The sequence below is a fragment of the Balearica regulorum genome, chromosome 14, assembly GCF_011004875.1.
Source record: "Balearica regulorum gibbericeps isolate bBalReg1 chromosome 14, bBalReg1.pri, whole genome shotgun sequence".
In the NCBI taxonomy this organism is placed as follows: domain Eukaryota; kingdom Metazoa; phylum Chordata; class Aves; order Gruiformes; family Gruidae; genus Balearica; species Balearica regulorum.
In genome coordinates, this window is record NC_046197.1 from 3,320,423 (window position 1) to 3,334,659 (window position 14,237).

General features: G+C 47.8%; 1 protein-coding gene across 1 annotated transcript in view; it reads right to left on the minus strand.

Annotated features, from left to right (window-relative positions):
- FGF18 (fibroblast growth factor 18) overlaps positions 1–14,237 on the minus strand; it is a 73,609-nt gene that overhangs the window by 38,574 nt on the left and 20,798 nt on the right. Inside the window, exon 4 of the mRNA XM_075766603.1 lies at positions 5,991–6,171. Within this exon, the coding sequence (XP_075622718.1) occupies positions 5,991–6,171 (181 nt within the window). The remainder of the gene's footprint in view (positions 1–5,990; positions 6,172–14,237) is intronic.

The following is a 14,237-nucleotide window of genomic DNA, read 5'->3' on the forward strand; positions in this document are numbered from 1 at the left end:
CAAAAGGCTTGGATTTTTCCTCCCAAACTTCTCATCCCGCCTAAGCAGAGCTTTCCCTTATGCTGGCACAGGCACAGCACACAGCAGAATGAAAAATAAAAATGCCTCAAATTCACGGTAAACGTACAGATGGTTCGTATAAGATGCTTACAGCGCATTTCAAATGGCTGCCGAACCTTTCGGAGTCGCCTGGGAAGGTGAGGGCAACGGAGGCTCCTCGCCACCAGCGCAGCCTGGGAGCTCATCCCCCCATGCTTTCAAAGGAAAACTTCACCGCTGCAGATGAGACGGGGAGATATTTGAAGGGGAAAAAAAAAATTTAAAAAAAAAAATAAAAAAAATAAAGCAATCAGGGGATATTGGGCAAGAAGGGAAAAAAAAAAAAACCACCCCACCCAAGCCACAACACAGCAGCTGGACGGCAAAGGCTTCTCCGGCTCAGGCCAGTCCCCAGGACCCATATGACTGTACAGCTGCCATGGTGAATGATCATCCCTTAGCTGAGGTCAGCTCTGCCCCCGGGCTAAGTAAGTGAAAATAAATGGTTTAGAAGATAAAAGGTCTTTTAAAAAAATTATTTGTCTTGTTGTCACGTCAAAACTGTAATGGGAAGAGACTGGAGGCAGCAATAGGTCGTTTCAATAGGAAACAGCCATCCTGATGGTTCAGCGGAATAAATTACAACGCAAATCACAGTTCACGGGGGGCACGGGGCTGAGCTGCACCGCGACGGACAGTCCCTTCGCACATACCTGGTTCCTGGGAAGAAAAGCAGGTTTCCGCACGTCCAGCCTGTGGAAATCCAGCTATATTTAGCTAACCCCAACTGCCTCTCGGGCTACATCTCCCGTCTTTCTCGCAGGTTAATTCTGCACCTTCCAGCCACAATGAGTGGAGTTTTTTTCTTCCCAGGAGGGGGATCAAAATTGATTTTAACTATTCTAGGGAGGGAAAGGGTTAATCAGGTTTCCCAAGGCAGCTTGCTGTTAAGGTGCCAGAAATACTGAGGGGAAGGAATGACTTGCTAAAGATGGGACAATGGCACTGGTATTTTGCATTTGTTTCCAGGCTTTGAGATAGAACAAATGGGAGTCATTAGTGAAATGAGTTTAGGGAGTTCTAAATTAGCTGTCAGGCTGCCAAACCCAAAGAAGTGCTATGTCAGCTCATTAATTCTGGAGAGCAGAGGATTACCCAAACCTAGGAAGGAATCCTGCAAAATTTAGAGTCAATTAAAGGAGACTATTTTGCTATAATAATATTTTCCACACATATTACACCTCCTCATGGAACAGAGCCCACTTCTACCACAAATGAAATCTCTGGCGGGATGGAGTGTGGCTGATGTCTAGACAGCTGTAATGTGCTCTCCATGGGCTTGTCCACTGGCATCTCTGGGAAGCTCCAGCTAGGGCAGAAGGCGGGGGCTGCAAGCTGCGGAGCACATCACCCAGGCTGGGGTGGCCCCAGGAAGGAGGCACCCGTCTCCCCAAGCTCTTTGCTTTCCCCGTACCACCCGAAAAGCACATCTGTTCTGTAGCAGGAACGCCCATGACACGCGGAGGGAACGCCTGGCATCACGCATGCACACCGCCTCCGGAATTTGCTCCCCTCCTTGCCCGACCCCAGGTTTGTTGACACCCTGCTAGCAAAGCCACGCTTTAACCTCCCCAAACCTCCAGGTCTCGGAAGCATCACTTGAGTCCTGAGCTAAAACCCACTGAAGTGAACTCGGGGGAGTCATCCAGAGGACTTCCCTGGCTCAGGGTCCATCCCCCTGCGGGGCTGGAAACGCTGGCAGCGACGGGACGCTGAGCAGGAGAGACGCCATACCTGTGCGCTGCCCCTTGCGCGGGGCGTCCTCAAACAAAGCCTCCCACGCTGTAGACGAGAGGGTTTATAAAACAGATGGTTTAAGAACCTTCGAGGGCTTTTTGAAGCGCGATAGACTAGGTCAATGGACAAAATACCACTGGCCAGCAACCTGGCACACACGGACTAACGATCTACCTACACGCGCCGCATCCCAGCCCTCAGGACACCCAAGCACTCGCCGCAAATAAAAATTCCCTCCGCAGAGAGGGCAAGCCCAAAGACCTCTCACACCCCCCTCGCCTCTCTCCTGATGGCTATCACTGCTTGTCGCCCCGCAGGACAGCAGTAGCCAGGGACAAATTAAAACAAAAATCACATGGCTGTGAAATACAAATGAGGCAAAAAAATGCCTTCACGCAACCAAGAAAGCTCTGTCTCCCCAACTGCGCCGGATACAAAGATCGTGAACAAACAGGATAGAATGTCTTCTGCCTTTTGTGAAATGAAAATAAATGAAAGGATCTAAGGTTTCAGGTCACTGATCCCTCTCTTCCCTATCTGTACCATTTATCGGAGGTAGAATATAAAGGTTCCAGGTCCTTTTCTTTTTTTTTTTTTGTCAGCACTTTAATGGTTGTTTTTTCTCCTTCCTCCTTTCATTTTCTGAATGAAAGGACCACTTAGGAACCTGTAAAGTAATAATAAGCTTATAACAGCAATATTGTTTTTCTGGGCCAGTGCAAACTCCTGAATAGGTTGAAGAGATTAAAGTAAAAATGCAATCTGTAAATAGATCAGTCTTTTAATTAGTTTATAGTCTGTTAAGAGATAATATTTTGCTCACATAGATCGACTGTTATCTAAAGATCTCAGAGCACTTTAGGAACATCAATTAAGCCTTAAAAAAAAAAAAACAACCTTGGGAGATAGGTAAGTGTATTTAGATTAATTAGCATTGCTGTGAGCAGCAGGCATTATTATTAGATTTAATTTAGTCCAATAATTGACTTATCTGTTAATGGATTCTAATTCATCTGAGAAGAGATCAAATCCACCTGATTAAAAGGATTACATCGACTCAATTAATTCTATTAACTGACTTAATTTGCCATTTAATAATTTGACACATGGGGCCAGATCTTGTCCCCAAAGAACGCATAAACCAAAAATTCCATACCGGAATTATTATGCCAGCAAAACTATGCACTGCAGAGCATGCATTTTTCCTTGCACGTGGCATTTGCAGACCCGGATAAAACATTCAAGGGGGCTTCCTCCGTCCGGATTCCCCCAGCCCTGCGGTACCTTCTCTCCCTGAACCAGGGCTGGGCGGTCATTTTGCTGTACTCATGGAAACGAGCAATTCCCTGCCTGAGATCTGCCACCTCCCCTCTTTTCTGGGCATTCTCTTCAACCAAGAGGTGAGAAGTTTTACAGAAGTCAATAAAAGCTTGCAATAAAACTAATCTCCCTTCAAAGGCAGGACAACCCTCTCACGCCAGCCATTTGGAATATGTGTATGTGCAAAAAAAAAAAAAAAAAAAAAGAGGAAAAAAAGCATCTCTTCATTTGGACACTGTTCGTTAACCAGTTGTGAATGTATGGGAGGAGAAGGGAAAGAGGTGCTAAAACGTTATTAGTTCCCCCATCCTTAAAACTAGCTAGTGCTAATTGCTGGTGATGAGCACTACGGACCTCAGCCACAGCCAGGCTGCTCCACGGAGCTTCCCACGTTAAGACTGAGCCTGCCTTGCCCTTGCCTAACGTTAACCTTCGCTCACTGGGGCTGAGTTTGCTGGGAGCATTCAGGGCTGGAGCCAGCTCACGGGCACCTTTCCCCACATCCCCTGCCTTTTCTGAGATGCTCAGGCTCTTGCTCGTCCTCCCAAAGCCTTCCCCGGGCTGTAATCCTTCGGACATCGACCCGCATCGGCTCCGCCATCACCCCTCCTGTCAGTGGGGACAGGGTTAAGGCACTGGAGAAGCTGTGGGAGACTGCACCGTCTGCGAGGGACACGTAGCCAAGAAGGGAGCTGGGCGCTCCCCGGCGCTGAGCCTGGCTCAGACTCACCGTGCCAGCGTAGAGGCAGCGAAAGAAGGAAGGAGAGAAAAAGGGCAGGAGGAGAACCGGCCATCTGCCACCTGAGAGGAAAGGTGTCCTCCTTCGGAGGCAGACCCGACCAGCAAGACGGAGACGTGGATCAAAAGTTCGCAACTGTTGAGATCCCCAGACCTGGTTTAAGCCTCTCTCTGGTCTTGATCAAAGGTTACTCCATGATAATGCCTCGGGGGGAGGGGTTCCCAGCACATAATGAATCCTGTGTCATTGCCTTTGTATCCAGTTTTGGCTGTAACACAGATGGTTCTCACTTCAGTAACTCTGACATCTCTCCCCCCTTCATTATCACAGCTAGAAGCTCTGCGTGGTCACATCCTGGACCTCCACGTCCCACCTCACTGTCTCCCCGATTATCATGCTTTAAGCGTTCCCGTGCCAAGCACGATGACGAACAGATTTCCATAACCTTTCAGCACGGCTAGGGACGGGAAGGCTTCGCAGCTTGATGCGTCAAGGAGTTTTATTAGGAGGCGCGGGGGGGAGGGAGCAGGCGGGGTGTCAGCAAACGGCCCCCACGGCCGGAGCACTCCGGGTCCTTAGAAGGATGCCAGCAACCAGGAGCAGAGAGGATTTGGTGGCGAGCAGCGAGGCAGGCACCGGGGAGCTCCCCAGACGGGAAATCTCAGGCTCTGTGATTGTGCGGCATCGCCACCGGTCACGAGCACGCTCCCGCGCGAGGATTTGTTGTTCAGACACGATTGCATATGTATGAAGGGGACAAGATGGGCTTTGACACATAAATTAGCACTTGTCAGCTGCTCACGGGCACACTTCCCTGCTGCACCCCACGGTAAATGCTGCCTTCTTTTATGGAGAGGAGAACTGCATCACGTTACCTGACAGGCACCGTGGGCAAGAGCGTTTCCTGGGAAGCCAGCACGCAGCGACTAGTTTACATATCAAACCTTAAGAGGATTAATGCAATAAAATGACACAATAATTAGCAGCCATGTGGCACTTTCCACTCCTGTTTTATCTGGAAATTTGGGAATGACAAAGGACAAGGTTGGTAAGACCTCGGGGCAGGGCTTTCTCCCAGAGATTGGGTGACGGTACGCAACAGCCGTGGGGGTTCACTGCACACCAGCCAGGCGCTTTCCAGCTGTCACCTCCCCGGCGCGGCGGCAGGACCTGCCCTCTGTGCGAGGCACGGCATGTAGCTCGTCCTGCCTGAAGCTCCCCGAGGGAACGACCCTTCCCAGATATTGACCTGCCATCGTCGTAGCCCACCTCGCCAGTGCTGCACGTGAAGTCGACCTCACGTGAACGTGCGTGCTAGCCAATGCATGCACACGCCTCTGCAGCAAGGCAGGAGCTCACGGGGCTGTACGTCCGTAAGAGAAAAAGGAGCAGTTCTCTGAACAGCCCTAAAATCCTTCCAGCAACCAACTTGAGCAAAAGTATCTCTGCTGCAACCATCTCAAAATGTACCAGAAATAGGGTTTTTGTGTAATTCAGCAGCATTTCTAGCGTGTTGCTTGTGTGCAACCACAATGAGAATAGCTGAACACGCTGCTAGCCCAGGGGAAGTTCAATTATTTGCATTCCTGCAGGACCCACACGCCCCAAGATTCAGCTTGAGCTCAAAGCTCCAAAGTCTGCTTAACTTCAGCTCAAACCAAGTATCCTCCCCCCCTAGAAAGGTGAGAGTGCTTCATTGAAGCACTGGATTCACCCAAACTCGAGCCCAGAGTTCACAGGGAAAGAACAATCCCCAATCGCCAGCCTGGGTATCGCTTATGAATTACAGTAGATACACTGTAAGCTCATCTGGTGGGCAGAAAAAGATTTTTTTTTCTCTTCAAGCACCATCATATATTAATAAATTGGGACATGACACTACCGTGGGAACTGCCCGCAGCCGGGCACCGGACTGACAGCCTGCTCCAACACACCAAATCCCACGTTCTTAACCTGGAAAGGGTTGGGGTTTTTTTTCCCTTTTGTCCTGTTTTTTATTGCTGCTCTTATTTTTTCTCCCAAGAGGTTCTCAGCCCAAATCACAGGATTAAAGCCTTTGACCCGGAGTCTGGGGGATCCCAGTAAATACTCTTACCATATTTATCTCCGTCTTCTCCTTTGGCGCTGATCCTCCTGCCGAGCACTTGGATGTGTTTCCCACTTGTCCTGCTGTAGAGCTGATAGAGCCGAAGCTGCTTCCTGCTCACGTCGTCCCTCGCTCGCGTCTGGTTCTCCACATGTATCCGAAAATCTACATTCTCCTCGGCAGCAAACATCTGAGAGGGGATGGGGATGGGTGGGGGGGGAAGAGAGAACAGACCAGACCATGAAACAAAACAAGCATCTTGGGCAGAAAGCCTGCACACCAACCTGCCAACGGGCATGTGGCGCGAGAGGACTCGGATTTGGCTGCCCTTCACTTGACAGCTGTGGCCGCGGTATCAGGCACTCAACGTGTAATTCTAGCCAGAGCTGGCTCTCGACAGTAAACCAAACCTGGGTTTTTACAATCAAACTGTGGGTTGTTGTTTTTTTGGGGGTTTTTTTGAGTAAAAACTTCTGCTTGGTCCTGCTTTGATTTAACCCCAGTCAGCCACGCTGGACATAAATTAGGGTCTCTTTTGCATATGCACAGTCTCTACCAGGTTACACAGATGAGTATGGGAGAAAGGGGATGGACAACTCTGTTTCAGAGAATTTGTGCTTCACCTTCAGTAGCTGCATTGATTCCCCAGATTAGTTAATCCAGGGAACAAGCCAAGGGAAAAAATTATTTCTGCTGACATTACCAGACTGGACTCCAGCTTCGCACAGGCATAAAATCCACTATGATAAAAGTGTCATTTGTACGTGGGCACTCTTCAGCCTAACTTTTTTGCCAGCTCCGCTTTTCAGTGAAGCCAGCTCCTTGGTGACGGTCTATGGACACATCTCTGTCCGCCTCAACAGGACCAGGGCTTGGAGAGAGGTCACAAGAACCAGCGAGAGCCAAACCAGCACGTCCAGCCCGCCATCAGCGGGAGTCTGATCGCTTCAACCACTTCTTCTGGATTTTCCGGCCAATGGATTAAATTAGCCTTAATTCATTACAGCCTGAAAATATTACCAGAAACTTTCTCTGACACATCTGCCCTTCTCTGGAGGTCTTGTTTCCAATCTTAACTGTTCCCAAGAAACACCAAAACAGGATCCCTGCTTTTGCTTCCAGGGAGTTGTCCCGCCTTGCCCAAGGTGAGGACCAGACAATGTGGACATTCTCATCTCAGGATGCTCTCTGGAAGGGGAGGCTGGGCAGCATGCACCCAAAAGCACTTCATTCCCTCACAATACAAAAGCCCAGAAATGGCTCTGTGATCTGTTCTCGAGAGCGTTTGAACCACAACATCCACGCTGTCCACTCCACGCTCACAGATGGACAACATTTTGGTGGCAGACTCCCTTCGTAGGACAATAAATCATTCGGAAATCAAAAGCAAAAGATTATTGAGTGGCACCCACATGAAACCACCACACAACAGGCAATTTCTAATTTGACCAAGACAAAGACCATTCAAAGTCTACTTGTCGTTGGTGAACTCTAATGCTGTCTACCACTTGCATGTAAGAGACAAAATCCACCACAAAATAAGAATCACATGGGAATTTAATGATGCTTAGGGTTGGGACTGGCTGAGGAACAACATTTACTGCTAGCAGGTTTACTACTTCTCTTCCTAACACACTCCTGAGACGGCACACTTGTCCTCCTAAGCTTGCAAGCAGTGTTCTGATATACTGGTGTGGGGATGGAGCTGGGATTGCAAATGGAAAAGGGTCAATAAATCCTCATTCAGGTCCATTCCAGGCTAAAACACATAAGAACAAGTGGCCACAACATGCAAAACAGCCCCACTTCAGCCTCCTACATATGTCATCTCATACCAGCAAATATTTTGAAGCCAAATACTCCCTGAAAGTCAAAACCTCAGAAGAACTTTTCAGCGTTTCCAATTATCGAGTAGACGCACAGATGAGCAGCAGGAGGAAAACTTCAGGCAGGCAGTGCTGCTTAGCACCAGACCTTCACTAAGCAACCCAAACAAAAACATTATATTCAACACAGCGGCAACAGCCATCAGGTTTACAGCGATGTTGCGGGATCGCTTTTGCTGCCCTTATTAAATGCTGGGATTATGCTATTTGAATCCCAGGTCCTAAGAGAGAAAGTGATTTAACTCTCTTATTTTGCTCTCAGAAGTCAGGAGGAGACTCCAGGAGCTAAACACCCAGGCTGAGCAAAAGGAGATTCATGGCGACGCTGCGCCTAAACAGACATTTTAGGTGACAGACAAGAATTACACGATTCATCGTAGTGGTATTTCCCACTCTCAGAAAAGAGCGCAGCAAGAAGCCGTGACCCAAAACTGGGGACGCCAGAGGAGAAGCAGCCACGGCACCTGCCAGGAGGGTACCGCGGGATGCTGATGGAGCTCATGTCCTTCTCCTCAGCCAGGCTCTGCTCGCTCTCCTCTCCCGAGGCACCACAGCAAGCAAGACTTTGCTTTAGACATGAATAATATTCTTTTTTTTTTTCTTCCTACATCTCCTCTTGCCTTCTTTTCAAATGATATTGTTGCAAAGGATGCTAAACTACTAAAACCAGAGATGTTCAAGTAATGTTGACAGTCTGCATCGTACCCACAAAAGCAAGGCTATTTACAGTTAAGATTCTGGCTCCACCATTTTTAAGATTTTAAATAGATTTTAAATTGAGATGACGTCGTTACATTGCTTTCACCACATGTTAATGAATTTCACATTTTTCTAAGAAAAAAAACCAAAACAGGTGGGATCTGAAACAGGGGGAAGGGCAGGTTGCTTTGCTTTCTTGGAAACTTCAAACAGAAAAGGCAATCTGTTTTCCAAAACATGCTTGAATTCTCTCTTTTAATCGTCTCTCGAGCACTCTCACCGCAGAGGCCCCAGCCTGTGGCCGCAGTGCCCGGGTGGACTCTGGAGCACCCGCGGAGCCATCCCGCACTGCGGCCAGCTCCAAACATGCCACGATCCCGCCTGCGCATGTTTGTCACAGTTCTCCTGCCTAAGATCAGCTAATTAAACGTCTCCTCCCTTCGCAAGAAGGGCACGCCGCAGCCCAGAGGGATGACATCTCCTCCTCCCTTGGCCGAGGGCCTGGCTGGCATCTCCCACAACCCCAACACCTTGTCCGAGCCCAGCGGCAGCCTGAGGCGGGGATCGGCAGAGGACACCGACCCCTGAAATAAAGTCATCCCAAGCACGTATCACTCCATCACTTCCCCAGTAACCGATCCGGCTCTAACCCAGGGGAAGAAATCCTGGAGGAGGAACATGCTACAGGTTCTCCTTGCAGTTGACCTGCCCCCTGGTCAAGACGCCGTGGTCCAGAGCATCAGTGAAACCACCAGGATTCAGCTGCCTGCTTAAAGATAAGCACGCGCTTAACCGCTCTGCTGAAACAAGATGCTCTGCTGGAGCATGGCCAAGGTGAATTAGCCATGCCAGCCTGGGCTGCATCTGGCCTGCAGCAGAGAGTATCCATACTCCAAAATAAAATTTCATGCAGTGTCGATTTCACGAGATAAAACCTATTTGATCAGTGCTGAAATCCATTCTCACAGTTTCCCTGCCCTGAAGAGTATACTCCCTCAAGCAGCTAACTTTACTGAGATAAGAAAGTCCATTTATATATACCGTAAGAGAGACTCTCTTTCATAAATCTCAAACAAATTAGTAACATATGCCGCCTTCGGTAACCGATCGCAAAGAAGGTCACCTAAATTCAAGTCCATCCACCCTCAAACGCATTTCTGTAACAATCACAACCACGCAAAAACAAATGCAGAAATGTCTTCAAGTTCCAGAATCACTTGAAAACTTATGGGCTTTCACCTCTCTTCACCAAAGCCAAAAGAAATCTTAGGAAATTTTTTTTTTTTTACTATTAATATGTTATTACTGCATATAAAAACATCATATGCAAAATGACTGCCTTTTTTTACTCCTTTCAATCTGACCATCCACGCATCCTTGCTGTAGGTTGCAAAACAGACTGTGGATCATCCAGCGTTCAGCACAGCAGGTCCCTGAAATGAACGGCTGCTGCTTTGCACCTTCGAGCTCCTGCCCAGCAATGTGCCCTGTGGGACACTCTCTAGGGACAGGAAAAGGATTTCCTGCATTATTTTATCTCCTCCAGCATTTTGGTGGGACCTGGGGTTATATCATGGTCTGTTTTGGAAATCTATCCAACCGGTATGGGCTGCTGCCTATGCGGGACAACTTCAGCATCCCAGGACAGCGGGTTTCAGAGAACTCCATCTCATTCTTTGCCAACAGTTTATAGTCTGCAAAATCACAGTTGTTAAAACAGAGCATCACATTTGCTTTCATTTTTATTCTTCCTCTCTTTTTCTTTCTAATCAGTTCCTCATCCATTTATTATTTATTTACCGCTACATCTTTCACTGATAATATACAGCTAGCAAAGACATCCTAAAAATACAGCTGGCAATACGGAGGTAATGCAAGGGAATAAACAGCATTACTTTTAAAAACAACCATCATCTCAAGCAACCAATGCCTCAGAAACACCTCACCCCTGAGAAGCAGCAGGTCTCCCTCCTCTGTCGTACTTGCCCCATCATTCAAGGCAGGTGCGTTGAGCCCTACCTCCTTTCCAAACAGCCACAGAGACCAGAAAGGACATCTGTCTTCAGACAGCCCACACTGGGAGATTTTCAAGTGGTTTTTTGCCAAATGATTTTCAAACAATGAGTGGATTTCATTTTAAATGGCTTTACAATGATCCTTCAGCTTAAAGAATGACTCTCCTATTTGTTAAATCTCAGGTGGAGGGCGAGGGGAAGACCATTTTGCTCATGCATCCTAAGGTTTCACCATTAAGCAGCCCCAGAAACACTCAAGCATGGTGAAAGCCTCTGACAGCAGCACGGCAACATCAGTCCCACACAAGTTCGTGCCACATCTCTGCAAACACCGATGCCCTGTTGTGAACAGAAAGCAATCACAGCCTCGCCGAGGTCAATGAGATACTCGTCTTTCAAAATAACACAACTTAGACATTTGCTTTGGTGTTTGTTTCTTCCTGTTATCCACAGAAAAATATTTTTTCCCTTGAAAAATAAATAGCCAATCCAATGAAACGTTTACAGGATTTGGCTTTCCATCCGGCCAACATCTCCGCAGCTCCAATTTTCTATTTTGAGCCTTTCAGTAAAAGGGGACGTTAATCCGTTACTGTTCATGTCATAAAGCGTTACAGCATGAGATGTCCAAAGCCCACAGCATGGCCAAGTTAGCTGGGAGCCGGACTTCAGAATTTCCTGATTTTTTTGCTTTTTATCCTATGGAGCCTCCAAGCCTCATCAGAGAGCAAGCCATACGTCATTCCCCAAACTGAACTAGGAATACAAAATCCCTCTCACGAAGGGCCGTACCGATTGCAAAAGACAAACAAAGCGAGCTATTCAAAGTCCTTTCAAACCCCATCTGATAAGCAGGAAATACTTATTACCTTTCAGCCATCAAATCAACCTAATATTAATGATTTTCTCCATGACCTTCTAAACACATGAAAGTTAACTCAGTAAGGTCAACAAGAGGATATCCAAGACAGATCTCTCTCAAGTCCGCAAAGGCAAGTAACAAACCACTTTGCTTCCATGACTTTGGCAAAATTCCTCTATGCCAATTACAGCAGGATTTGCTAGCTCACCACGACAGACATCCTCGACGCCCAGTGAAACACAACACACTCCTTATTTCCTGCTTTTTCCTCCTCTTCACCACAAAGTCAATCCGTCACCAGGATATTGTTACCCTCAGGTTACAGAGCCTAGCTCGAAGCCAGACAGAAGTGGACGTGCATCACTTGAACGTATTCACATCTTTTGGCTTAGAAGCACATCTGGAAGTTTATCTGACACAAAGCGGCTCCATATTCAGATGCACAGCAGGAACCTGGAGCGAAGGGAAAGGGCACTTCAGAGTGAATCCTTGTGCATCCAACGGGAGAGAGGCTGTGGCGTGACAGTGCCAGAATTGCACAAACGTAACCAAGCCTTTCAAAATAACAGAACTTAGACCTTTGTTTTGGTGTTTGTTTCTCCCTGCTATCCACAGGAAAATATTTTTTCCCTTGAAAAATAAACATCCGAAAAGCTAAAGTTGCACTCGCAGTCTTGGGAGACATCACCTTGGACGATGACTGCGTCCCCTCCGGGATGCACCGTGAGAAAGGGCAACTTGGTGCTCCATGGAAGAGGTTGTTCAAAACGATGCAGACACAAGACTCCCAAACGCCACAGAAGAGTCCACCAATAGCGTTTACCAAGTATTTCACTTGAAATGGTTTTTGATTTTTTTTTTTTTTTTGAGTGGGAAAAAAATATTTCATCTGACAAGCATGAATATCCTATTTAAAACCCAGATGCCAGAAGATCTGGCTCTACAAGAGCTGTAGCACTCTACAGCCCGTTCATAAATCGAGTCATTCAAGCTGCTGCAGTACGCGAAATTCAGTGATGTTTGCTCTTTGCTTAATGTACTCTAAGCGAAGTGCATGTAGGGATGGAGCTGGAAAGGAGAAGGAAATGGGGTGATGAGGGGGTCGAGCCTGCCGTCCCTTTGGATTTCAGAAATGTTAAACAAGACCCAAAGAGAAGACGTTTCCAGGGCTTGGAAGAGGGGACATACAGCTCAGCGAGGTGACACATACTTGGATCCAAAAGCTGCTCTGCAAGCAGAGCCTCCTTTTCTCCAGAGAGCTGCCTGTCTCATTCAGAGAGGCCATACATTAAATCTCTTTGGGCAGCGCCAGACCTTCGCTCTCTCCGAAAGACGCAGCCCCTGGGGAATACAGCTATCGCTCAGCCAAACTCCCCAGCATCTCCCCGAGATCCCGCCAGCCTGCTGAGCCACGCACCACCGCCACCCAGCTCCCCCAAAGCACGGTGTCCATGGACCCTCGGACGACAGACAACAGCCTTACTGAGCCTGGTATGAAATGACGAGGAAGGCTGGAGGTAGTGCCGAAAAACTGGAACCTGAGAGAGTTTGAGGAAACGGAATGTTTTATGGCCCATCAGTCAGTATTTGGCCATTTTCTAGAGAAAGATGATGCCGCCTTCGAGAAAACCAAATTTCTCCTTTTGATGATGGAGTGAGCCTTGGCCAGAACTGCAAAAATGCACTATTTGTGAGATGGGGACATTTTAAACTTGTTCCACGCTAGGAAATGGTCCAGTCAGGGGAAGAGCCTTGATTTCAGCCTTGATTAATGACTTTTAAAACCCCAGCCATACTTGCGTGCAACCAGAGGAAGGGAAGGCACCTCCAGCCAGCGCTGCGCGCCGGTGCAAAGCCCAGTGCGCAATGCAGCTCTCAGAAATGTTCCCCAACACCCCAATCCCCCACATCTCCACCTGCATGGGCCCATTCTCACCGGTTCAGAACCAGGGCGCTGCCTGCAGCCCCCAAGTCACATTATTAATATAATGACCATGAGCAACAGCAGCTCAGCAGCCTGCAAGAGGGAGCTCACCCCTCCGGCGTCCACCTTCCCCCGACACAGGAGCCTGCGTCGTGCCGTGGCGCAGCAGCGACGAAGGGGCCGAGACCGAGGCACCTCCCAGCACCCAAAGGCACCTCTTTCCCAGTGGGACCAGTTCTGCTACCTGCGCTAACCAAAGCAAACCAACCCCGTGCATCTCAGCGGCGGGGGTATCTTGCCACAAACTCTTGACAGTTTTGGTTCTCTGGAAACACAATTCAGATTTTAATCCTTTTTCTTATTTTTCTCCAGTTGGGACTTTTTTTTTTTTTTTTTTTTTTAATTCAGGGCTGGTATTTTATCACAGCTATCAATCAGGCAACGAGCAAGCAGGGCTTTTTCTTTCTTCCTTTCTTTCTTTGCCTTTCTTTCTTTTTAATGCTTGTTATATCTCTGCTATATACTTCCTCTCCACACAGAAATATCCCTTCAAAGCTTGATATTATTGAGCAGCTTTCAACCATGCCCAGCAGAGCCATGTATTCTCTGCGTTTGTCTGGCCTTTGTTTCTAGGAATGAAATACCAATGGCTGAACAGTGTGACTTCATTTCACTCCTTCATTCCAATACTTGTTCTATTTCTATCCCACTGGGTCAAACTCACCTATTGTGAGACCTCACCGATTTCAATTACATCAGGGATTAATTTGTTCCATTGCGTTGAAGCTGTTAATACAATCCTTGCTGGCTCTAGATTAGAAAAGGCACGGTGGAGACCTCCCTCGCAGGCAGTGTGTTTAACAGCGGTCT